General features: G+C 42.4%; 2 protein-coding genes across 3 annotated transcripts; both read right to left on the reverse strand.

The window, feature by feature from the left end:
* Positions 1-278: 278 nt before the first annotated feature.
* Positions 279-9811, reverse strand: LOC306923705 (cytochrome P450 2D3-like). Of its 2 annotated transcripts, XM_079501958.1 has the most exons (11): positions 9591-9811; positions 7728-7890; positions 6996-7154; positions 6602-6762; positions 4076-4144; positions 3371-3475; positions 3090-3228; positions 2861-2946; positions 2321-2422; positions 878-1019; positions 279-543 (listed from the first exon to the last, which is right to left on the reverse strand). In XM_079501958.1, the coding sequence occupies exons 1-11, from the start codon at positions 9759-9761 to the stop codon at positions 353-355; spliced, it is 1488 nt and encodes a 495-aa protein (XP_079358084.1). In that variant the 5' UTR covers positions 9762-9811; the 3' UTR covers positions 279-352. The 2 variants fall into 2 exon arrangements, with proteins under 2 accessions (XP_079358084.1, XP_079358085.1); XM_079501959.1 differs by lacking the exon at positions 6996-7154.
* Positions 9812-19303: 9492 nt separating this feature from the next.
* On the reverse strand, positions 19304-25512 carry LOC306923270 (uncharacterized protein; the record flags this gene model as incomplete). The annotated part of the gene is made up of 5 exons (XM_079501302.1): positions 19304-19461; positions 20037-20126; positions 21733-21993; positions 22619-22951; positions 25332-25512. The coding sequence occupies 5 exons, from the start codon at positions 25510-25512 to the stop codon at positions 19304-19306; spliced, it is 1023 nt and encodes a 340-aa protein (XP_079357428.1).
* Positions 25513-26323: the final 811 nt, after the last annotated feature.

A 26323-nucleotide genomic window follows, 5' to 3' on the forward strand; every position in this document is an offset into this window, starting at 1 on the left:
ATAGCAATTCACTATTTAGACTATTGAGTTGTTTAATATTATACAATAGTGTGTGTGTGTGTGTGTGTGTGTGTGTGTGTGTGTGTGTGTGTGTGTGTGTGTGTGTGATAAAGTTAACCACGTGAACCCTATAGCTTCCCTAGCTATTTCACCAATGCTATGAGATCGTGTCAAGAGATACATTGAGACAGCTAATCCACTGAGCTCTGCTCACCGGCCCTGCGTCTGTTGGTATAGCTACTATATGGTAGGGGGAGAATGTAGAAAATTAGAGCATAGAATAATAATTCCCCTTTATTAATTAATCATCATCATTTTGATAGATTATCGTTATTGTAGACAGTGATCAGCCCTACTGAGTGTCTTGTCTAAGTCTGATATGCATATGGTAGGGTTTGGGGCTGATGACGCTTCCAAACACAGGGGTGTAGTCTGGCTGTCCTGCATCCTCTGGCCAGATGAACTGGAACCTCCTCAACAGAGTCACCAGGATCAAGAAGAACTCCATACGGGCCAGACCCTCTCCCAGGCACATGCGGGGACCTGTGAAGAGCAACATGATATATGACAATTTTACTGCGGGGTGCAGAGGAGGTCAGTCTATAGAACCGTGTTTTTAGATCCCCCCCCAAATCTTAACCAAATCTACCGTATGTAGACCTACTACTGTATGTTCCCCAAGGAAAGTAGACCAATCACAGCAAACTACACAGCTCGGCTGAATAACTCCCCACAATGTCATCAATTTGATGTCAGTCTTGTCACATGGCTCCATAATAATAAAATATAATTCATATATATATACACACTGTATATTACTTAATCGTATTTATGTTATGGTAATGCATCGTTTTTCACAAACGTCGGAGCCACGTACCTGCAGAGAAGGGCAGGAAGGCCTCTGGCTTAACAAACTGTCCCTGTTCATCCAGGAAGTTCTCAGGGTTGAATTCATGAGGGAATTTCCATTGTCCTCTCTCAAACAGCACTGAACTCAGGTTCGGTATGATCACAGTTCCCTGTGGGGGAAAAAAATAAATATGTCCAGATTTGATAATACACAATCAAAGTTTTTGTCCCTTGCTTACACATTTTTCATTTAATGTTTATTTGAAAGTGAAATATCACTTTAAATAGTTTTAATTGCTCCCTGCACACCAAACACAAAATGTGAAAAATCTAAATATTCAGAACTGTCTTTCTTTTAAGAAAAGTTACATGCTAGAATGAGTGCTTGTCCAGATTTACCATATCCAACTAAGATGTGTGTGATCGATTGTGACTTTGAGCGTCAAGATTTCCACGTCTTGCGGAGCAGCATACCATCATTCCAAGTTTCATGAATATCTCCTCATTCGCTCACTAATTTGATCTTTGACATGTTTAACCCAAAAGACAATCCGTTCACATCTTCCACTCAAGAGTATCCTACCAATCATTCACCAAGTTTCATGAGAATCTATTATAATTTATTTACCAAACAAACAATTGGTATGGGGCAAACATAAAACCTACCAAGACAAACTTGGTTGGCGGAAGTAATTATTCTGTGCCCTTCCAATAATCTCACACATTCCAAAGCAGAAGAATCTCAAACAAATCAAAAGACCACAGATCAGATGCTGTGATCATGTTTTTAGAGTGGACCTGGCACAGGTATCTCCAAAATGACACTCATTTTAAGTATTTATAACGAGAGTATTGTACAGGACAGGTATTGTAGCTGAGGCTCTTAGAGAAGAACACTAAACCCACCATGTGCTCTCTACGCCTTAGGGAGCATTGGATGTTTTCTTTTTATAACAAAATGTCATCGCTGCAGACGTATTCTGTGACAATTATTTTGTGTCACAATGAGAAAACAAAATAAAGATTTTAATCATTTGGCATCATGACCATGGTCTCCATGTGTCCATGAAAAATTACTCATGTTGATGTGTGGTGTTGATAGTTCATGTTGCTTTTGTTTATAGCCTACCTGTACTGTATGTTACAATCAACTAAAAAAGGTTCTGGAAAACTCCCAACTGTAAAGGTTTCATCAAGGTATACGTATTATAAATGCATGAAATACTATAAAACCAGAAGAAGAATCTTCTATGAAAAGATGACACAATTAAGATGTATTAGTCTGGTGTTTCTCAACCACTGGATGGTTGTGGCTCCGTCTGTCATTCAGGACTGAGTGACAGATGGACAGACTAACAGATTAAAAAGCACTGCATCATAGGTGTCACAAAGGAGATTCCCATGACACTTTAATTTCCCTCTCCATCAGTTCTCATTCTTTGATATGAATCCCACGTTTGTTGTCTCTTACCCTGGGTATGGAGTATCCCTTGAGCTGTGTGTCTTTAGTGGTGCAGTGGAAGACACTGAGAGGAGCCGTGTTAGCTATCCGGAAGATCTCATGGGCCACAGCCTGCATACATGGACAGAGACCAATCACTTACCCGATCTTCTATAAATTACTAAAGTAGCATAAGTGTGCTCCTCAGAGCGCAAATCCCCCCCAAGGCCGGATTGCCTATATTGCCCAAGTACCCATGACTGTTATAGCACCACCACGAGGCACTTATCTTCCCTAATCTCTTATGTAGTCTGTAGACATTTACAGCAGTGTTTCCATTGTAAAACATTTACTGTATAATTATAAGTTTCCTCAGTCCTACCCAAGCACCTATATTCCTATGCTATGCGCCCTGCAGGGACGGAAGCTCGCAGATCCTTGGAGTAGCTATTTCCATACTTTACAGTTTACAGTGATGTAAGAATGCTCTGCCTCTGGGTGGTACTGGAGTAGAAGGCTCAAGAAATCCTTATCATCATTAGTATTTGTATTGGAATGAAATAACTGCACCTGCACATAGGGCATCTGGTGCCTGTCTTCAAAAGTGGCCTGCTCCTTCCCCTCAAGCACACGCTCTATCTCCTGCAGACAGCGTTCTGAGAGAGAGAAAGAGTCCAAGAAACAAAATGCCCATTTTTGAAAATGTGAGAATTGTGCTAAATAGGGACAACCAGGTTAAAGTGGTTAACAGCATACGTATCTCATAGGAGAATTGGTTAAATGATTCCACAATAGATACCCTGTATCTGTGGGTAGTTCACAAGGTAGAGGAAGCCATAGAGCAGGGTGTTGGAGGTGGTGTCAGTCCCAGCAAACTGGAGATCCATAACATAGCCAATAAGCTGCTCTTCAGAAAATGTCGAGTCATTAGTTCCACTCTTAGCAGACGATTGAGAGGAGGAGGAAAAAAGGAGGGGTCAACATTAAATCAATACATTTCTCATTTTCATCTTACCCCATCGACTAGTTTAAATACACACACACACACACACACACACACACACACACACACACACACACCTTTTCCAGTTCATCCAGGTAACAGTCCAGAAAGTCTCGTGGTTTTCCAGGGACCCTGGTCTTCTTGTGCTCAACCACTAGCTCCCTGAGTTTAAGGTGCCCAGCCTGAACAGGATATAATCAAATATTATCCATCTATTAGCCTATACTGCACATATATTATTGTATGTTGGTTTCCTCACAATTCTATTAGAATTCATATTTTAAGAATGTTTTCAATGTTTCTGTTGTGACAATAATGAACTTTTCTCATCAAATATTGCGTTTTGGTGAAGGCATAGACAGACATTTGATGTCAAAACTAGATCTTTTTTTTTTTAATCTTTTTTTCTTGGGTTTGTTGTATCCCTTGTATCCCTTTTAGAAATGTTTATATGTGCTCCTTTTTGTAATGCTGCTTCTTGTCTGTATGGGGACTACGGCATTTGCCCATTTGGACTTTTTAGTTTTGAGATGCTGTACCACAGAATGCTTTAATGTTTTTATTCTTATCTTGTCCTTTTAAATTTTGCTTTGTAGCACAGATTTGTTTCAAATGTAAAGTGCGTTATATTAAGATTTATTATTATTACGGGTGGAAATTAGCATTCTTGCTAAATCCGGTGAAAATACACAGCATTATATGCATTATATGTGTGGTGTTCATTAATATTTCAAATAAAACGTATAAATAAAAATAGACACATTTTACAGGCTCATACATACCCTAATCATCTTGAAGGATTTCTGGAAAGGTAGTGGCAGGCGACGCACAATGGGAACAGAATCATAAAGCTGTAGGCACAGAGGAACTTCATGTTTGCATGCAGCAGCTCGATGATACAAGATGGACGTATTCCAGCCTTGGCACACCTGTCTGTGGTCACCTCATCGCACTCAATTGACACACCTGTCACCCGGGGGCACGGTGGCACAGTTGGTAGTGCTGTCGCCTCACAGCTAGAAGGTCCTGGGTTCGATTCCCGCTCGGGACGCTGTGGGTGCTGGCGGCGTGTTTCCTCCTCCGCGTCATCAGTGCCCATACCCGAGGCGGGGTTGGCGAAAGGGCCTTTCTGTGTGGAGTTTGCATGTTCTCTCCATGTCCCCTAGGGTAGGTACCCTCACAAAAAACATGCAGTCTCTAAACTGCCTCCCCCTGGCCAGCCGGGGCGCCTGATGGAGGGGAAAGGAACTGGTTGGAATAACGTGTTCCTTCCACGCGCTACGTCCAACCAGGGAAACTCCCCCGTCAGGTGTAAAGGAGCAACTTGGACACTCAGGAATGAAGGAAGCATGAGTTCAAGTCCGTTGCTCTCCCCATGTCCCCCATATATGGGGACTAGGTTGGCGGAGGGTGTGTAGAGCCCAGGATCACATTAGATAATTGACAAAGGGGTGAAACATGGGTTACAAAATCGTGGGATAAAAATTATAGAGAAAAAAATTGACACCTGTCAACACTTGTCCTGTTACGACAAGTGTTACTATAGCGAGGAGCAGCAACAAGCCTTCAATGCCTATTACGATGACGACTTCACAGAGGAGCTTCTCAGCCTGCACGGACAGGAGGTGGTGATTCTCAATGAGGACCACAGAGGGTTGTTTGAGGGAGTCACACGGTGCCAAGAAAACTTCGAACTGTTTGTGGAGCTTGATAAGGCCAATGATCCCTCCAGATTGAACAATCGAGGAGGGAACCTTCTTAGGCTTCGTACACACATAAAGAACAACTGTGCTGTGCTCTGCCTGTGTTTCATGGCCGCCCCAATGCTTTTCCAATGGAAGTCACGTGGTTTGACCAAACACTTGTTTGATTGCCTTGCCGCCGCCCCCCCCACAACTGTTTTGTCAAACCACTTGACTTCCATTGGAAAAGCATTGAGGCGGCCATAAAACACGGACAGCACAGAGCATGTTCGTCTGATATGTGTGTACGAAGCCTTAAAGAACAGAAGCACAGGTTGGATATACAGAAAGGTCTGTCCAAGCTAGAGAAGAAGGCTCAAGTTGAGTCATGGCAACAAGAGCACGACAAGGAATTCTTCATTAACGGGCAGCAGTATGAAGCACAGTGGTGCAACCTCCAGGCAGCGAAGGAGCTGGGTTCATGAAAGGTTGTGCAATGATCTGGCGATGAGTGAAGTGAAGACCAGGGCTTAAATACTGTCAGGGCTGATGAGTTGATGGCCGGCAGGTGTGTCAATTGAGTGCGATGAGGTGACCACAGACAGGTGTGCCAAGGCTGGAAGCTGGGAGGAAAGCCGACGCCCACACATACTGTGACACATGTTGAACATTCAGGAAAACAATAGCAGATCTACAAGTTCACGTTGTGTTGGTACGTGTTGTGAGCTAGATTGGCTATTATAGTTACTTCACATATCGTTGCTGTCGGGAGTAAACCTCCTAACTCCATGAGGTTTTTGATTTTTTTTTTGCAAAAATCAGTGCTATTGAACATCCTTTACGCCTGTGTGATGTGTTGTTTCCAAAATATTGAACCAATAGAAAGTAGTAAAAAAAACACTTTGGACAAAACCTCTTAACTCCATTGGACCCTTAAACTGTCTGCTAAACGCAAGTCACAACACCAACTTTGATGAGGCAGTATTGCTTTGTTTTCAAAATATACGGTTCTATTAATTTCCTGAATATTTTTCATTTCCTGAAACATGAACATTTTCGAGTTAGGTGGTTTCTTCCCAACAGCAGAGATATACAATACACCAGATTTTGACAATACATTTAGATTTTGTCTTAGTCATAGTATTTTGAATAAATGTATTTAGTTTGTCATATTTTAGTCACCTGAAATGTTTTAGTGTTAGTCTAGTTTTAGTCGACTAAATATCATACTATTTTAGTCGACTAAATCCACAGTTGTTGACAAACATGCATTTTGGTGGGCTTTGATGACGTCGTACTGGCAGATTTTACATGGTAGCCGATCTACTGCGGATGGTTTATTTACAGATCATTTGGTTTAGCACTTTGGCAAGGTCTGTTCATTAGAATCAGAAAAAAATCAGAAAATGTTTTATTGTCACATCACATGTTTACTCCTGGCATTATGTCAAAGTGTCCTTTAGCAAGGCACTGAATGCCAAAAACAAACACCTGGGTAATGGTACTGCAGGGTACTATAGCTACTCTGAACCCCAACCTGCTGCACCGAGCCTTGCATGGCTGCCTCTGCCATTAGTGTTCCAATGGTTGAATATGATGGATATATGTAAAGTTATATTTACCAACCATAGCCCAAGGTCCATTTAGACACTTAGAGACTTCTTTGAAAATGCCAACAAACAACTTGATGAACTCGTCGTCATAGTTGTGCCGTGTTCCAAACAGGACTTGGCAGATGATGTTGTTGGCAGCATTATGGAACAATACGTGAGGATTCATAGTTTTACCTGTAAAACAAATAATCCTGATTATTAGACCAAGCGGCTTCACTGGAGTTTATTCTATTTGTATTTTATTTTATATTATTTATTTTTATCCATGTAGAGATTTTCAACAATCGAGGAAAATATCTTGAGCAGAACAGAATATTTGAAATTTCTTTTTTTCTTTTCTTTTTTTTTTAGCCCTGTCAGGGCTTATATTGATGGTCTTACTTTCTAATGGCTATTCTCCATCTTACCAATGCTGCTGTCCAATAGCTCCACCATATGTTTTATCTCTCCCAAAATCCTGTCCTCCATGGACTGTTTCCCTAAACCAAAGTTCCTTAGTGTCATTAGAGCAAAGCGACGGTGCTCCCTCCAGCCATGATTGTAGTCTGCTAGAATCACCCCTGGAACTAATTTAAGAAAGGCACAAGTCAGAAGTTAATTCAATGATTTTGTTTAGAGAGAACCATTCGTCGTTTGTGCAAAATCATCAACTAGAAAAGGGACAGGCCAGTTGGCCTATATGATCCAGGGCTGGGTATGTTATTAGTTGAAGCTGTCAGACCCGACTCCCGAGTACCTGCGATGGGAAATAGTGTTCTGTATCTCATTCGTATCAATTTGAGACTCCACTCAGATAACATAATCATCGAACGTTCTGTTCAGTAACAAACGGCAGCCCAGTAACTGACTGTTTATGACAATGCAGACATACAACAGATTCATTGTATGTTGGGTTGTTTTCTAGGACCCTCCCACTAATTTTGGAAGCCAACAATTACAGACAAACAGGTATCCCAGGTATGGAATATCAAAAAGCTGTTTAATGGTAACGACTGCAGAAGATCAGTTACTTTGTACTTTGGCCCTTTGGATGGTTTCAACCCTTTCAACCATTTACCTAGAATGAGCCGTTTCAGTTCAGAAGCACATGTCATTATAAAGTATACTAAAATTACAGTATGACAACATTTGCATTTTACCTTTCTGTTGGATTAAATGATTAATCATGAGTTCTTTGGGTCGTCCAGAAAAGTCAGCAGCCTTTGTGACCAAGGCCTCTTTTATTGCCTCAAGGCCATTTATGACGACTACAGGTGTGGATCCAATGAACAGACTGAAGACATCACCATAGCACTCGGCCAACTGGGAGAACAGTGACACTCGCAGTTATAAAGTGAAAGTGGAATAACTAGTCACTATAGTGGCAGCGGTGGCCGAACGGATAGCGGAGCGGTCTTGATACCGTAAGGTCGCCAGTTCGAATCAGCTGTCCGACACGTTAAAATTACCACCGCTGAAGTGCCCTTGAACAAGGCATTGAACCACTACGATGAAATGTGTTCTATGAGCAGGGCCTGGCTGGAAACAAGTTCTTGAGTTTAGCCCAGATACCCTGGGTAAATATAGTAATCCTTTCATTTCATTATCATTAATGTTTTGTTCATTTTGCAAGTGGCCCACAGTAATATAATGTTCAAATTATGCAATAAATTTCAATGCCAAAACCTGGAAAAAACAGATAATTTGCTGTACTGTACCTAGAGAGATCAACCATAGAGCCAAAAAGTAATTTAAAATCCCATTCCCAGGGGCACCTGCTGGCCTAGCGGTCCAGGCACATATATAGGCACACAACGACCTTTGCTGCGTGTCAGTCCCATAGAGTATAAAGAACGAGGTCAGTCCCTATCTCTCTCTCTCTCCCTGTTTCCTGTCAACTTCCACTGTGAATGGAATAAATAATGGCTAAAAGGCCCAAAAATATCTTAAAGAAATAAATCCCAATTTCATAGTGGCATCCATGTTAGCCAAGTTTGGCTGTACTTGAAATCGATGGTGAAAAGTTATTTTGGTCAGTTATATTTTGTAAAGCCTTGTTTTTATGTTAGTTTGTGTTTGTGTAACCCTGCTACTGATAGCCATGAACAACATCAGATACTGTACAGCGGGGGCAACAGCTCCACCAGAGTGCTCCAGACTTCCATCGATCTCCAGAGCAACCTTAGTGACTTCCTCCTGGGGGATCCCAAGACGTTCCAAGGCCAGTGAATCGATGCGTTTCCTCCAGCTGCGCCTTGGTCTGCCCCGGGGTCTCCTCCCAGTGGGACGTGCCTCGAGGACCTCCCTAGGGAGACGCCCGAGAGGCATCCTAACCAGATGCCCAAACCACTACCTAAGCTGGCTCCTTTCCAGGGGAAGAAGCAGCGACACTACGCCGTCTCTACTCCGAGTCTCTCTCGCGTGACTGAACTTCTCACCCTATCTAAGGGGGACGCCAGCCACCCGTGACCCGTCGAAGAAAACTCATTTCGGCCGCTTGTATTTACGACCTTATTCTTTCGGTCATGACCCACACATAGATTGCTCGGTAGACAGAGAGCAATAAATACTTGGGCAATAATGCAACAATAATAACGTTTAGCTTGTCTTGAGGTGGGAATACATCTTTTCAGCATGTTTAAACATGAATGTCAAAAGGTAACAACTTCAAGAAATATCAATCAATAAAATAGAATCACAATTGGTTGACATGATTCAGTATGTCCAAAAGTCTTCATTCAAGATTTACACTTACGTGCATGCGCGCTAGGGCATTAAGCAACTAGTCGACTAGTCGACTAGTCGACTAGTAAATCCACTAGTCGACCTTGCTGGTACTAGTCGACTAGTTGATACCCTAATGCGCGCACACACACACACACACACACACACACACACACACACACACACACACACACACACACACACACACACACACACACACACACACACACAACGTATGATCCAACACTATCAGCCCATATGTGTCATCTGTAGTGTTTTGTATAAATGAGTAGTCGTACCTTCCCCAGATCTTCAAGAGGATTCTCCAGAGTGATTTGCAGCAGGTTTCCAAAGATGGGGAAGGGTCTGGGGCCTGGTGGGAAGTTCTTGTCCCTGCGTAATTTGCGTATCCATACAAAAAAGAAAACAAGGCAAAAGGCCAACCATACGAGAATAAACGATCCAAACATAATTGAATGGTACTGGTGCCCATCTACTATTATGAGGTTTCTTCACAGAAGTGTCTCTCATCTAGTTTAGCAAACAAACAGCTGACATTGATTGACAAGGTTATGTCGATTCATGTGGCACCGACCGTGATTGGTCTTTGGCCTGTGCTGGTAGACTGTCACTCATTTACCCATGATTTGGTTCATCTGCTTTCCTTGATTGACCCATTCAACATTTATTGTGGGTGCATTTCATTTCATTGTCACATAGGCTATAATAAAATTGGAACACAGTTAATTTACCGTACATGTGTTGAATCATCTGCGTACACACTATTGACGCCATGACAGTCAACTACTTTCTGTTGTTGTCCTTGTCTCTATCTTCTGGTTATGTGTCCATGTAACAGAGAGAGTATTGTTACCCATGTTTGCACATAATGTAACCCTTATATCGCATCATGTTTGCAAAGCATATTTTCACTTTATTGTCTCCACCAGGCCGAAGGCATGGGGAGAGAGTATGTTTTGCACTCCATCCGTGTGTGTGTGTGTGTGTGTGTCCGTGTGTGTGTGTGTGTGTGTCCGTCCTTCCGTCCGTCTGTTACCAGCTAATCTCCGGCACCGTTGGCCCGATCTATGCCAAACTTTGCACACACACTCCCTGGATGCCAACGATGAACCTCTGCCCCACATTTTCCAGAACGGCCTGTTATAGCGCCACCAGGAGGCCGACTTTTGAAAAACACTTTTTTTGATATTACTCCTCCATATTTTGTCCAAAAATCCCACAAATCGTTACACAGTATCTCTATAGTCATGTGATCAAGACAGATCTGTCCGATATTGCATATTCCATCCTGATTGGCTAACAGTGACTTTAAAAATTTGCAGGATTGGCCCGATTTGAACAAAAAGCCTCAAATCATGAACGCAGTGTGCAATTTACGTGAAATCTTTCACAGACGTTCCTGATAGATCATTTTGAGTTATGGTAGATCTGCTATTTTGGTATTTTTGTGGACTTGTGTCAATGTTTCCTTTTGGCCCAGACTGTGTTCTCCTTATCCTATTTATGTCATGTCACCATCCACGTGCCTAATCATCTCAGACCTATATTATCCTTATATCCTTATATTATTATATTATGGATTTCCTGACGCCACCTTCAGATTTTAATATCTTAGTCAGTCTCCATACTGTCTGCCTGTGGCCACAAAAGTCACCATACTGTAGTGTGCTGTTTTGATTTTAGGTTACATGCAGCTGCTTCGATATCAGTGTGGCCTTGGGGCCTGGTGAGAGAGAGAGCATTTCTCTCTGGTAAGAGTTCACCGCTAGCGGGGAAAGAAATGTTATCTTCAGGTTGCCATAGCAACGCCAGCCTCAGCGCTTTCCCGGTCTATGGCTCTCCATGACGGAACTAAGGAAGCTGTCCCGATATCAGTCTCATCAGCCATGTGCTGGTCCAATGAGCGCTCGACACCCAGTGCCAGCGTGGCATAGTGGAAATTAACTGTGTATTCAGCCAATGAAATGTGTATCAACAACTGACGTATTCTACAGTATTAAGGCCGGTGAAATGAATTGTTCGATAGAGACTACCCTGTGCCTGCTTGTGGTACAGGGGAGAGTTATTTGGCTGTATGTGAGTATCATTCTGTCTCTCAGATCTGGAAAATGAATTAACTAAAACCACAATGTTCTGACTCGACAATCATTCTTCTGGTGGACTCATCTTTTTAATTGGGCACTTAAAGGTATTTTTCTAAAAGAGTATTTCCTGCTTAAAATAATCCTGTTAAAGCTAATGGTTAACCTGTTGTGGTGCTGAGTATTCATCAGTACTTTTAAATACTTTCTTAGAAGTATTTTTATAGTTATAGCTCTGCGTAGCTCAGTAATTCAGTATTATACAGTCCTTTTATATCCTTGGAATCATTAATTGTCCCTTCTGCATTTTTTATGCAACTAATTGGTTTTATCTTAATTATAAATCCATCAAATTGGTCCTCTTCGAACCGGCTTTTTCTGAGTATAAGTCTAATTTATTTAATTAGCACCTCCGACAAAAGGAACCATCCCCCCATTTTTATTTTTTTCTGCCGGAAGAACAAAGTCCATAGTCATATTTTTGGAGCAGTGGTTTTGTCGATGCATGTTCAGTTCTGGAACCGATCCTCCCCATTTTTGGGAACATACAAGCCGCGGATCTGTGGACGAACGAACGAAGCATGAGTTATACAGCTTGCCTTGGACGGTCCTCCACAGAACCCCCCCCACCTTCCTCTCCTGCTTCGATGCCCTCTGTCTGGGTCCGGTCTGCCTACGTGATTCTCCCAGCTTGCCTTTCTCAAGTTAAGTAATTTGTCTTTCTGTAATCTTTCTTAGATTATACTGTTATTATAATTTATTGCCGTACATTCATGTCTGGGACTTAATCCCTGAACAGGTCTCAGTCACATTATTTTCCTCCACTTTTATTTTCAGGCGGCAACGCTCCGCGGGCGCTGCGTCCTAATTTCATTTTATCTATCTGCTTCGATTTCTTATCTGTTTAGTATTTATGCGTTCCTGTTATGTTGATATCGCTGTAGGAATCCATAGATGTTACTTTTATAGTCTTCTTTCTCTCAAACCTCGACGGGGGTGCGAGAGTAGAGTAGGTTCTTTTTATACCGTAAAAAAAAAGGTCTGTGATTCCTTTCACCATTTGATTACACATTTTTTTTATCACCCCTTTTACATTGTACCTTATAGTAGTGTTCGGTTTTTATGACACTAATGATTTTAGAGTGTGTAGGCTCCTTATCTAAGGAATTTAGGTAGGAGTACTCTCCATGTCTCTCACTCCCTCTCTGGGACTGAGTGCGTGCGTGTGTGTGCGTGTTAGAACGCATGGCTCCATCTGTCTCTCTCCTTCTCTCCTCTCTGTCTGTCTGCGTGCGTGTTCGTGCGTAGGTGTGTATATCACCGTCTTGTGTTTATATGGATGTGTGTGTAGTCCCGTAGAACAGTTATTTTGCTGATAATAGTTGTATATGGGTGTGTGTGTAACGTACCATTTGTTCAATGTCACCTATATATATTGTACATAATTTTTTTGTATTTAGAGTGACTGAGTGAGTGCGTTTGTCTTGTGGGCGGATATGTTGCTCTTGTCTATGTGTGTGTGTGCATGCGTTCGTGCGTGTGTGCGTGCATGTGTGTTTGTGCGTGTTAATGCGTATGTGTGTGGGTGAAACACTTATTTTGGAAGAGTATGACAGGATAATATTAGGGATGCGTGACGACTATTGATTATTGATTTATTTATCTGTCAGGCTCCGTGTTCCGCCATTTATCATCATTTCATACACTTTATAATTGCCTAGTGGCCGTGCCATGGTTTTTTATTTTTAGATAGGACCCCTTGATCATTTAAATGCCCATTATCATGAGAATTTATTATTGATTTCAACCAATCCCCTTATTGATTTAAATTCATTTATTATTTTGTTATTATTTCATTTTATTTATTTTTTTGAGTGGTGTCAACCATTCTTTCCCAAGACATTTTATTCCTGTTATTTTAGATTTTTTTTTGGATTTTTTTGGTTTGAACTTTTTACTCTATCTCTCTGAGACCTGATATGTACAAATCATGGTCAATTTCGGTCTATCTTGACCTTGGCTAACCTGCGTGTGGCGATTAGCTACGTCAGATAACGCGCAGGGGACTTGTGCGACCCAGGGGGGGTCGTGCTAGGCCGCGGACTACATGGGAAGGGGGTCTTGATTTAAGTTAAATCCCAGAGTGGTACAAGTTCTCTGTATTCACAGATTTTTCTTAGGCGTTCAGAAGGCGTCCCATCCTATGCGGAACATATAGACGATTCTGCGCCCCATTTTGGGCAAATCTTCGTCTATATACTTTGTTTTCTACTCGAGATATCGTTTTATTGTATTCTCCCTCCCTTATCATTAAGGTGCACATACATACGTAGAATGCTGGGTCTCTGTCTTTCTCTGTCTCCCTGTCTACCTACACGCCCTCCTTTCACCATTGGCTGTGTACATGCGCGGTTGGTAGAACAGTCATTTTCATTTTCATTTTCATTTTTTTTAAACCATACCCTGTGGATGTTTACCCTGTTGATGAATTGTTTATAATTGTTGTTTCATTTCATTCACCAGTTGTTTTTTGTCTTTCTGTTTTTATCTCACAGATACGGATCTCTGGTGGTTTCGTGGGTGGGAACAAACCCAGGACAGAGTAATCTAGAGGTCAACAAAAAGTGATGGAGAATAGAGTGAAGGAATGGTGTTGTCGACCTCGAGATCCCTTTTCCCTTAAGTTTATTAGGGTTTGCCCCTAGACCCCGAACCACTCAGAGACAGTATTAGGCCCGACCCCCTAGAACAGAACAGTAGGCCTTATGCCATCTGCCCATAGATTTCCCATCGGGAACAAATTAGAATTCCACTCATGTTTCACCATACACATAATTGTTTTCTGTTTTTCTTCCATGTTTTTCTTTACTAAGACACTGTATTTTGCTAAAACGCTGTTACCCCTCCCTACCTAGTATTAGGATTCATTTGATCATTCCTTCTCCCCTCAATTATTTAATATGGTATTTTGACTATTCATTTTCCAGATCCCAGATCTGCCACATTATATAGATTATGTAAACTGAATTATCCCATCTTTGGACAATCTAAATTTCCTTCCATTAGGATTTATTATCCCACCTCATCATATTTTTATTATTTTAGATTTGATTCATATTTTACCTCTGAATTTGGAATATCCCTCCATTGTAAACATTTAACCTTTATTATCCCCGAACCACCCCTTGACCTTACATTGAGATATTTAGAATAGGGACATCTTCCCCTTCCATTTCATTTTATTATTTTGTTTTCATCACCTTGAGTTTGACTTGATTAGGCATATATCCTCCCCTGGATAGACTTGATTCTATATTTGGCTTCATGGTACTAATGGACTCACCCGGAAGCTGCTACGATCGGCGCAGGAGCGCAACAAACATAACACCATCGATTACCCTGTCCCCCTTTCCAAGCTCTGCTTGGTATAAGAACTGTTAGGTGCATCTCCGGCCGTTTTCTCCCGTTTGAATCACAGAGATCAAGTATCTGTCAATGAGAAAGTATAGGCTGATATTGTCACCTATGGGTCACCTGTTATGTCACCCATCCTGGGGACGGGGCGAAGATTCGGCTCCGACTACGAGCGAAGAAGAACTATCGCAGTATCTGCGCTGCTAAAAAGAACTTTGTTGTCAAATGACACTTTCGACGGCGTAGGAACGCTGCAACATTGCTGAGTTCCTTGGGAACCCCGAAGACGAGAGAGAGAAAAGTCATTCTGTCTCTCTCCCACAGTACCATCTAAATAAGGAGTGATTGTTTGCCTAGTCTTAAGTCAAAACTATTTTTTATTTTTCATTGTTCCTGGTTCCACTGTTTCCATTCTGGTTCTATTCCCCTCCTGATCCTTAATATAGAGTGAATTTTATTTCTCATCTCCCAATTGACCCTTATATTATTTAAATTTAATTCCCTGAAGATTGATTATTGATTATTGATCACATTTGACACTTCATCCACAAAACGTGATGGAGTTGATAGATCATTTTGAGTTATGGTAGATCTGCTATTTTGGTATTTTTGTGGACTTGTGTCAATGTTTCCTTTTGGCCCAGACTGTGTTCTCCTTATCCTATTTATGTCATGTCACCATCCACGTGCCTAATCATCTCAGACCTATATTATCCTTATATCCTTATATTATTATATTATGGATTTCCTGACGCCACCTTCAGATTTTAATATCTTAGTCAGTCTCCATACTGTCTGCCTGTGGCCACAAAAGTCACCATACTGTAGTGTGCTGTTTTGATTTTAGGTTACATGCAGCTGCTTCGATATCAGTGTGGCCTTGGGGCCTGGTGAGAGAGAGAGCATTTCTCTCTGGTAAGAGTTCACCGCTAGCGGGGAAAGAAATGTTATCTTCAGGTTGCCATAGCAACGCCAGCCTCAGCGCTTTCCCGGTCTATGGCTCTCCATGACGGAACTAAGGAAGCTGTCCCGATATCAGTCTCATCAGCCATGTGCTGGTCCAATGAGCGCTCGACACCCAGTGCCAGCGTGGCATAGTGGAAATTAACTGTGTATTCAGCCAATGAAATGTGTATCAACAACTGACGTATTCTACAGTATTAAGGCCGGTGAAATGAATTGTTCGATAGAGACTACCCTGTGCCTGCTTGTGGTACAGGGGAGAGTTATTTGGCTGTATGTGAGTATCATTCTGTCTCTCAGATCTGGAAAATGAATTAACTAAAACCACAATGTTCTGACTCGACAATCATTCTTCTGGTGGACTCATCTTTTTAATTGGGCACTTAAAGGTATTTTTCTAAAAGAGTATTTCCTGCTTAAAGTAATCCTGTTAAAGCTAATGGTTAACCTGTTGTGGTGCTGAGTATTCATCAGTACTTTTAAATACTTTCTTAGAAGTATTTTTATAGTTATAGCTCTGCGTAGCTCAGTAATTCAGTATTATACAGTCCTTTTATATCCTTGGAATCATTAATTGTCCCTTCTGCATTTTTTATGCAACTAATTGGTTTTATCTTAATTATAAATCCATCAGTTCCTACTAGGCTGAGGAATATATCCAACCTTTTCACATTGGCCTGTTATAGCGCCACCAACAGGTGGATTTTTGCAAAACACATTTTTGGAACAAAATGCCTCAAATCATCCAATTGCCATCCAAGTCGTAAGAAGAAATTGGACCCTTTTCACATTGGCCTATTATAGCACCACCAGGAGGCCACAACCTGACCTGCCCTGGTGGAGACCTGTGCCCCGAGGGGCACTTTTTCTAGTTAATTATAGTTTATTGCACAGTTGAGAAAGGCCCATGTCATGATTTCCATATAAAAACCTATGCCTATTTATTTGCCACTGCAATTCATTGGAGCAACATGTATAGCACTGAGAGTGGAAGTACGCCGGACATGAGCGTCATGGCCTATGGACTCATGGCGCATCCCCATGATTCACATCCCTTCCTTTCGTTACTTTCCTTGGCACCAACTAGGCACTAACGCAGAAGCAGCTTGCCCTGACTTGAGATACAAACATAGCTGAAGGAGGCATCTAGTCTACCAGCTATGCCTATGATGATTTCATTGTTGAATGCATTTTTTTCTATTTGTAACATTGTGCAGCTTTACACCTCAGAACTGATTAGCTGAACCTAGCCTACAGAGCACTGCACCATGACTGTTTGACCAGAATGGAACAGAGCCTCAATTAGTATCATCAGTAACATCTGTGAAGGAAGTTGGAATTGGCCAAGGAAGCTTTGAGAAGGAAAGGAAATGGTCACGTGACTGGGCTGCGCCATGACACTTTCATGGACGCTTTCATGGGAGCCAAACAAAGCCAAACTAAACCCGAAAGTTCGGCAGAATGCACTCGAGTCATGAGAGCTCAGTGACCAGATCATGAACAAACACTATTTCTGAATGACTGCAACCTTTTGTAAAGTAATCGATATATTTTTTTATAAAGTATATTTATTGGTTTTAACAAATGTAAGGACAACAAACACAGACATCAGACAACAAGAACATAATAACAAACAAGAAAAGAAAAGAAAGAAAGAAAAACAGCTCAGGCACAACACTATTATAAATAAAAAGATTGAATATACAAATACATGGCAAGAACAATGAACCATAATGACAATAAGTGGCTTTTGAATTTTGATGATTGACCCATACCCAAAGGGCGAACAAGCCCCCACCCCAAAGCAGAGCACCCACTAGGGAAGAATGCTGGCATACTGTAGCAGACAATGTTGGTCCAATATTGGTCCAATGGGTCCCACATTTTGTAGAAAATGTCCAATTTAGAATGCAACATGCATGTAATGTATTCACAAGGAATACAGTCCATGATTTCTTTGATGGAGCAACATCCTTGATCCAAAACAAAATAATATTCTTCCTAGCAGCAAACGTTAATAAGTTGAATAACCTCTTGTAGGAGCCAATATGGGTGTTTTGAAGGCCACTAGAGGGCAGTTGAATCATTGGTGGTGGGCTGGGCACGTCACCTATCTACTCATTACTAAAATGGACACTCATGTGTGGGCCGGTGTGTTTGGACCGCAAGAGATGCGACAGTTCTTACCGTCGTCGTCAGCTATCGCTACCACCGTCACTGAATGAATTAAAGAATATAGGAACTTTAGAAACACAACCGCAGGAATTAGGACAATACACAAACAGTAGACACACGGGTGCATTTGTTTGGGTTTATTATTATTATTTAATGCAAACGATACGAGTGCTGCACTGCTGCAGCACTGCTGCTGTCAAGGAACCAGGCTGGAGGCGAGGCGAGCGCGTCAAGAAATACCTTTTGGTGCGTCTTAACTTCTGCTTTCTAGGAGCTCTCTGTCTCACCGTCATGGTTACTCCTTCTGTTCTGTCCGTTTTAGTTATCGTCTAATTCTCCTACATTGTATTTTACTTCTTGATATTAAACAAGACGTTCTTAACCCCTTCTGGGCGGGAACCCCTTTTGGTGTTTTAAAGCAATATGTTAAATGGTAAATGGTGCATTTATATAGCGCCTTTATCCAAGGCGCTTTACATAGTTTGTGCATTACATTCACCCACACATTCATACACCGATTGCGGCGGAAGCCATGCAAGGTACCAACCAGCACATCGGGAGCAATATAGGGGTTCAGTGTCTTGCCCAAGGACACTTCGACATGTAGACAGGAGGAGCCGGGATTCGAACCGCCGACCCATGGATCATTGGACGACCTGCTCTACCTCTTGAGCCACAGTCGCCCTGCTTTAGCTGTTGAAAAATAGCTGATCTAGAAGCTCATAGCGCGACACCGAGTGCCGCGCTATGAGCTTGTAGGTCTGCTATTTTTGAAAAATCGTGAAAATGTGGCGCAAATCTTTGAATATATATTCTTTCAGAGCGAACGTTTTTAACTCAAATCTTTGCTTCTGGGGGGTTCCTGGAGTAACATATTTTCAGATGGGGGTCGGCGGCCAAATTACATATAATTGTTGGGGTTCCTTGACATGAAATATTGAACACCACTAACATAGAAACATGAGGTATTTCAGAAAACTGTCAGGATTTGGAAGATTTTATTTTTATTTTGACATCAGGCCTAATGGGTTATGTCTGACATTTTTAGACCTGACATCGAACTTTAAAAAATGTCTAAATCATGACAGTTTTCTGAAATACCTCATGTTTCTATGTTAGTGGTTCTCAATATGTCATGTCAAGGACGCCCAAAATTATCTGTATTTGGCCGCCGACCCCCATCTGACAATATGATTTGAGTTAAAAACCTTCGTATATTTCAGCAGGTCACCAACTTCACCGTAACACCGCCGTGCTGGAATGACAGAGAGTGAGCGAGCCGCCAAGATTTGGGGAGTGGTAATTCAGCTCTAGGCTCATGCTGGGGACACTGGAAACAGGTGGATATAGACGTGGAGTTACTGGGTTTCCATGACAACCATGTTGCCGTAAAGCGGGTCTTGTTGTTGCTGTGGGGCAGAGGGGCGGCGGGTCGCCATCTTGAAGTAAGCGTAGAATCCAACGCACGTGGCGAGCAGCACGCACAGCTCAGCCACTTGGAAGTAGACGAACGGACCTGAATGACGACACCACACGACACAATTAACACAGTACAGTACAGTACAGTACAGTACAGTACACGGCACGGCACAGCAAAAACAATCTATGCTAATTAGTCGGGCCTCGGGCCTGATCAGTTAGGACCGGCCCATTGAGAACTCTAAACTGCCCCCACCGGGAGGACGTACTGTTGTATCCTATACTGACTCACCTGCAAGTGAGGAGCCCCCACCGGGAGGACGTACTGTTGTATCCTATACTGACTCACCTGCAAGTGAGGAGCCCCCACCGGGAGGACGTACTGTTGTATCCTATACTGACTCACCTGCCAGTGAGGAGCCCCCACCGGGAGGACGTACTGTTGTATCCTATACTGACTCACCTGTCAGCGAGGAGCCCCCACCGGGAGGATGTACTGTTGTATCCTATACTGACTCACCTGCCAGTGAGGAGCCCCCACCGGGAGGACGTACTGTTGTATCCTATACGGACTCACCTGTCAGCGAGGAGCCCCCACCGGGAGGACGTACTGTTGTATCCTATACTGACTCACCTGCCAGTGAGGAGCCCCCACCGGGAGGACGTACTTACCCACACTGGTGCATCGGGGGTCATGATCAGGCACCCACTGTGGAGGGATGTGTGTCCCGTTGGATAGGGTGCAGCTGATGAGTTTGAAGCCTAACCGAGACAGACATGGTGGGTAAAAGTACATGTGGGGTTAGGATGTAGCCTGACTAACACTCAGCCTGACTGTTCATTTGGTTTCATTATTCAGACTGAAAGCCCCTCCCCACGGCAGCAGTTTCATTATTCAGACTGAAAGCCCCTCCCCACGGCAGCAGTTTCATTATTCAGACTGAAAGCCCCTCCCCTCTTCACTTAATGCGGCACGCAGGTTAATATCAGAATACTGATATAGTATTGATTTCAGCTGTTACAATTCCAAACTCGTTTTGATTGCTTCATAACAGTTCATAAAGTTAACATATTAACTAAATGCATTCAATAAAAAGGTTACTTTTAATGATTTCAATTAAAAAATAGCCAGGTTTTCAATTCAAATATAGCAAAAATAGCTGATCTACAAGTTCAAAACGCGGCGCGTTTTGAAGCTTGTAGATCGGCTATTTTTGCTACGACAGTAATATGCACTGTGGCCCTCTGGAGTTAGTGAATGTTGTTTAGGTTTGGTACGGTTATATGACGTCATACACACTCATTCCTCAAAAGACCTCTGACCTTTAGATCAGTGGTCCCCAAAGTGGGGTCCGGGGACCCCCAGGGGTACCTGAGGGAGTTCCAGGGGGGACCCAGCTAAATGATAATTTGTAACCAAATGGACCCTTATGGGTCTGTAAATCTGTAAAGGGTCTGTAAACTCTGTAAAGAGAGTGTACAAATGGAACCAAATGGACCCTAACGGGTCCATTTGGTTCCATTTGTACACTCTGAGTTAAATTAACAGTGGTTTTACAATATAAATTGGGGTACCAGAGATAGAAATGCCATTAAATCGGGGGTCCGTAGCATAATGCGTGTGAAACTGGGGGGTCCATGAAATTAATATGTTTCGTAATCACTGCTAGAGCCGTAAAAATCCTCCCTTATCGGGGTCACTGGCATTTGTTTTCAAATGGGGGGTCCGTGGCCTAATAAATGTTCATTTGGGGGTCCTTGACACGAAAAAGTTTGGGCACCACTGATCTAGATCTCCCGATGAGTAGGCTACATTTTATGATTTGCTCGATCCACTTTTTCGGACGTCAAAAAAGGAATGTTTAGGATGTAGCTCGTTAATTTTTGAGTGGTGCAAACCACTCCAATAACCAGCTTTGTCTGTATCTATGTATATATGTATGTGTGTACCTGATGATGGTTATCGAACTCCATCCCTATTTATAAAGCTCATTGTGTATAATTACAGTCTTATAGCTGCTTGCAGCTACAGTTAATAACCCACAGAGCCTAGTCCTTCCACGCGCCAGATTCGGGTTCTCCCAGTCCTGGCAGAGTAAGTTCCGGAGCAACGGATTGTGTGGCCCTGGGTCTTTCCCTAATGGGACTGATCGAGGGTACCTACTGGGACGTAAGTCGGGACTTGATCACCCCGGCTGGGTCGCCTGAATGAGGGGTATGATGTTTGAGAGACCCGAAACCCCGTTGACCTCAGGATACATCACTGAGGATATGTCCCAGTTGCATCCTAGCGATGTTTTTGTTATAATAATGTTATTATGTCATGTTCATCAGCATCACTTTTATTTACCATCATGTTCAGTCTCACCTGGACATGGTTTGATGTCCTCAGCAGAAGAATCACGGCTAACACTGTTGCTGACGCCACAGACCAGGAGTCCAGACAGACCCTGTGTCAGAGTGATGCTCTGGGTGTCCTGACGTCCTCCAGAGAAGAGATGCTCGTCCCTCAGAGGTTGTCCAGCCAGAGTCCAGCTGTACTGGACACTGTCCCCGTCACCGGAGCAGGACAGCCTCCTCTGGCCTTGGGACAGACACTCAGAGGACAGCTTGGGACAAGACACCGGAGCTGGAGGACAAGACAAGATATTAGTTTAACCCATTCAAAAAATGACACAAATGTCTTCTAAATCCTGACAGTTTTCTGAAAAACCCATGTTTCTATATCAGTGGTGCTCAACTTTTTTCATGTCAAGGACTCCCAGGAATTATCTGTATTTGGCCGCGGACCCCCATATGACAATATGTTGTTCCAGGGACCCCCCCGGGACCCCCCCCCCCCCCCCCCCCCAGAAGCAAAGATTTGAGTTAAAAACGTTCGCTCTGAAAGAATATATATTCAAAGATTTGCGCCACATTTTCACTATTTCTCAAAAATAGCAGATCTACAAGCTCGGCACCGCGCTATGACCATGTAGATCTGCTATTTTTCAATAGCTATAAACTATAACAAAATGCTTAAAACACCAAGAGGGGTTCCCGTCCAGAATGGGTTCAACTTTAACACTGACCACCACGATTGTTTAACTCATGTCCATTTTACGTCATCTTGTCCCCTATAACTATAAAATGCCAATAACTATAAAGAGAATTTAATGTTTGTGATGGCACCGTTTGTTTTACATCACCTAATCAACATGAGTTAGACTTCACACGGGTGTGGTTTTTTTCAGTTCTTAGAAGTAAAACGTTACCTTGAACAGACAGATGGAGATGTTTAGTTTCAATTTTCTTTCCATCGATGTCATAGATGTAAAGAACATATTGAGCTTCATCACTCCTTGTGATGTCACTCATCCCAAATGTTCCACTACTGCCATTATAGTAGAATCTGTTTTGGTATTTAATTGCAGGCATAAACCTCTTTTTAAAGCGAAATACTTGTTCTGTTTCCTGTTTAGAATGTGTGTAGAAGGTGTATTCAAGTCCCGTCTCATTCCTGTCCAGCAGTCGCAGATCAACGGTTCCTCCCACAGCTCCGAAACACTGAGTTCCATTCTGTCTGGCATCACAGTGGCTCTGGAGACCTGAGGACGGGCAGGCAGGCAGAACAGACAGACAGACAGACAGACAGGCAGGCAGGCAGGCAGGCAGGCAGGCAGGCAGGCAGGCAGGCAGACAGACAGACAGACAGACCAATAAATAAATATCACAGTGGCTATTTGTTAGAACAATAGATTCTATATTGGCTGTTGTTTCATTGTTAGAACAATAGATTATATATTGGCTGTTGTTTCATTGTTAGAACAATAGATGCTATATTGGCTGTTGTTTCATTGTTAGAACAATAGATTCTATATTGGCTGTTGTTTAATTGTTAGAACAATAGATTCTATATTGGCTGTTTCATTGTTAGAACAATAGATTCTATATTGGCTGTTGTTTAATTGTTAGAACAATAGATTCTATATTGGCTGTTTCATTGTTAGAACAATGGGTTCTAGTTGGCTGTTGTTTCACAACTTCACAAAAAAGCACCTTAAAGATGCTGAACTAACCCGGTGTGAACGAATTAAAAATCACACCTGTGTGAAGTGAGGGGCTCTCTTCTGGGAATGTGTCATGGTGACCCAACACGTCTATTAGCTCAGAGACTGACGTAAAATCCCTCCATTCATTGTCAACAGGAATTTAATGCTTGTGTAGGACGAAGTTCACATGAATTAGCCTGGCTAATAAGCCAGACCGAATCAGCCGTTGGCAAAAAAAAAAAAAGCCTGCCGGCGGATTACGGTCTGGAGAGGCTCAATTGTACCATTTCCTACACCAGAGAACTGGTGTGGCCAATCGGGACACGGTATGCAATATGGGCGGGCTTTGGTACAGTGACGTTCAATGCTTGAGACCTTTGACTGACAGTAGCTCTGACCAATTGCGTCAAAGAGAAAATGTTTGAACCCGCCCCCCGGGAAACAAGATCCATACACAGCATCTCCAGACTCAAATACCACTGTTTGAGTCTGGCTTATTAGCCAGGCTACACATGAATAGCTTATAGCTGGTTATAGGATGCGCTCAAAAATGATTGATTAAAGGACAACTTTAGTTTTTTTCAACCAAGGTTCATGTTTTAGGTTGTTATTAGAGAAACTAAAAGATGAGTGTTATTTTATTTTTCATTTGCTGCTTTCTTTCGTTTTAGGGATTTTAGCTGTTTTTGACAGGGGGCAGGGGCATTCGAACATGGGGATAAATATGTATTTTTTTACAACATTTTATAGCGATTTATTTTTTTATTATTTACTATAGTCCTAATAAACCCCAGGACTATAGTAAATAATAAAAAAAGAAATCGCCATGATATTTTGTAAAAGAAATACATATTTAGCCCCATGCTCGAATGACCCCGCCCCCCTGTCAAAAACAGCTAAAATCCCTAAAACGAAAGAAAGCAGCGAATGAACACTCATCTTTTACTTTCTCTAATAACAACCTAAAACATGAACCTTTGTTCAAAAAAACTAGTTGTCCTTTAACCCAGACCTGAGATCAGATTCAAAAAATGTCTTCTACATCCTGACAGTTTTATGAAAAAGCTATGTTTCTATGTCAGTGACTCAGTGGTTCTTCGATTTAAAAAAAATAGCAGACCTACAAGCTCGTAGCGCGCCACTCGGTGGCGCGCTATGAGCTTGTAGATCTGCTATTTTTCAATAGCTAAAGCATAACATGATGCTAACACCAAAAGGGGTTCCCACCCAAAATGGGTTAAACACAATTCAGACTAGAAGGGGTGCATACTTAGTTTAGACTAGTCATTGGTTAGACATGGGTTAAGGTTAGGTTTAGGTGTGCTGCCCCGTGGGAGGTTAGGTTTAGGGTGAGGGTTTGACATAGGTTGTAGTTGTATGACTAATGACAGTTGCACACGCAAGTAGGCACATATGACCGAGCTGAATTAAAACAGTTGCACTGTTTAGAAAGGTTGATGTGTTCGGACACATATGACGTAAAATTCTCCTTTCATTGTCAATGGCAATTGTGACCCGTGTTGTGACGAAAAGCTGTGGGAGCGACGTGTGTCGACGTGATGGCGGAAGTGCAGAAGGCACGCAGTGCCAAGCTTCTGTGAGGCACGTAGTCTCGGCGAGGGTTGGCAGACTGTTGCCTCTCACATCATACCAGGATGTTACGCAAGAACGCAGGCCTACTGAGTGGCAAAAAGAAAAGCTACTTTCTGGCCTTGACAGCCCATACTGTACATACTGTACATACATACAAGTCCTATCTGATTCCATGAAACAATGTTAAAGTCACTTTGCCACTGACTTTATGCACGTTGAACGCCCTCTATAGTGAATGTGAACAATGTTAAAGTCACTTTGCCACTGACTTTATGCATGTTGAACGCCCTCTATAGTGAATGTGAACAATGTGTTAAAAACAGTGTATGAATCATCTTCTCACCATGAGACAGTCCAGCCGTCGTCATCAGCAGCACAACGAACGCAGTCTCCATGTGACGTGTTCCGGTCGGATGTGAGGAGGATGGAGAGGAGAGGAGGTTCTGGTCAGAGGAGAGGTGGAGGCAGAGCGAGCGTAGAGAGAGAGGTGTCGATCCTTCAACATCAGCTGACAGAGTCAACATGAAGCCTAAACGCTATACCCACGTCAACCAATCAGCACGTCAGAGAGAGAGTACATTAAGAGGAAGTGCTTTAGAGGAAAGAGGAAGTGTTGGAGGTTGTTCTTTTTTTCTGATGGAAAAAAGAAGAGGTGGCAGAGGTAGTCACATGACCATGACCAGAGGAAGTCACATGACCATTAACCCATTTAGACCCGAGGACGATTCTACAAATGTCTGACAGTTTTCTGAAAAACCCTATGTTTCTATGTCAGTCGTTCTCACAGGGTTAAACCCTATGTTTCTATGTCAGTCGTTCTCACAGGGTTAAACCCTATGTTTCTGTGTCAGTCGTTCTCACAGGGTTAAACCCTATGTTTCTGTGTCAGTCGTTCTCACAGGGTTAAACCCTATGTTTCTGTGTCAGTCGTTCTCACAGGGTTAAACCCTATGTTTCTATGTCAGTCGTTCTCACAGGGTTAAACCCTATGTTTCTGTGTCAGTCGTTCTCACAGGGTTAAACCCTATGTTTCTGTGTCAGTCGTTCTCACAGGGTTAAACCCTATGTTTCTGTGTCAGTCGTTCTCACAGGGTTAAACCCTATGTTTCTATGTCAGTCGTTCTCACAGGGTTAAACCCTATGTTTCTATGTCAGTCGTTCTCACAGGGTTAAACCCTATGTTTCTGTGTCAGTCGTTCTCAAACATTTTCATTTCAAGGACCCCCAAACATGTATTATGTATGTATAAATGTATATATAGGTCATTGGTCTTAAACATCTGAAAATATGTTGTACCTAGAACCTGGTGTTGGAGAGGACAGTGTGGAGGGCAAC

Source organism: Electrona antarctica (genome assembly GCF_951216825.1).
Source record: "Electrona antarctica genome assembly, chromosome: 5".
In the NCBI taxonomy this organism is placed as follows: domain Eukaryota; kingdom Metazoa; phylum Chordata; class Actinopteri; order Myctophiformes; family Myctophidae; genus Electrona; species Electrona antarctica.

Excerpts from the sequence above, each read along its gene's own strand:
- LOC306923705 (XM_079501958.1), bottom strand. The coding sequence starts at position 9,761 with ATGTTTGGATCGTTTATTCTCGTATGGTTGGCCTTTTGCCTTGTTTTC. Across the intron at positions 4,145-6,601 it reads TAAATGGACCTTGGGCTATG|CTTTATGATTCTGTTCCCAT; the intron begins GTTGGTAAATAT and ends CTGTGCCTACAG. Across the intron at positions 3,476-4,075 it reads AATCCTTCAAGATGATTAGG|GCTGGGCACCTTAAACTCAG; the intron begins GTATGTATGAGC and ends TATCCTGTTCAG.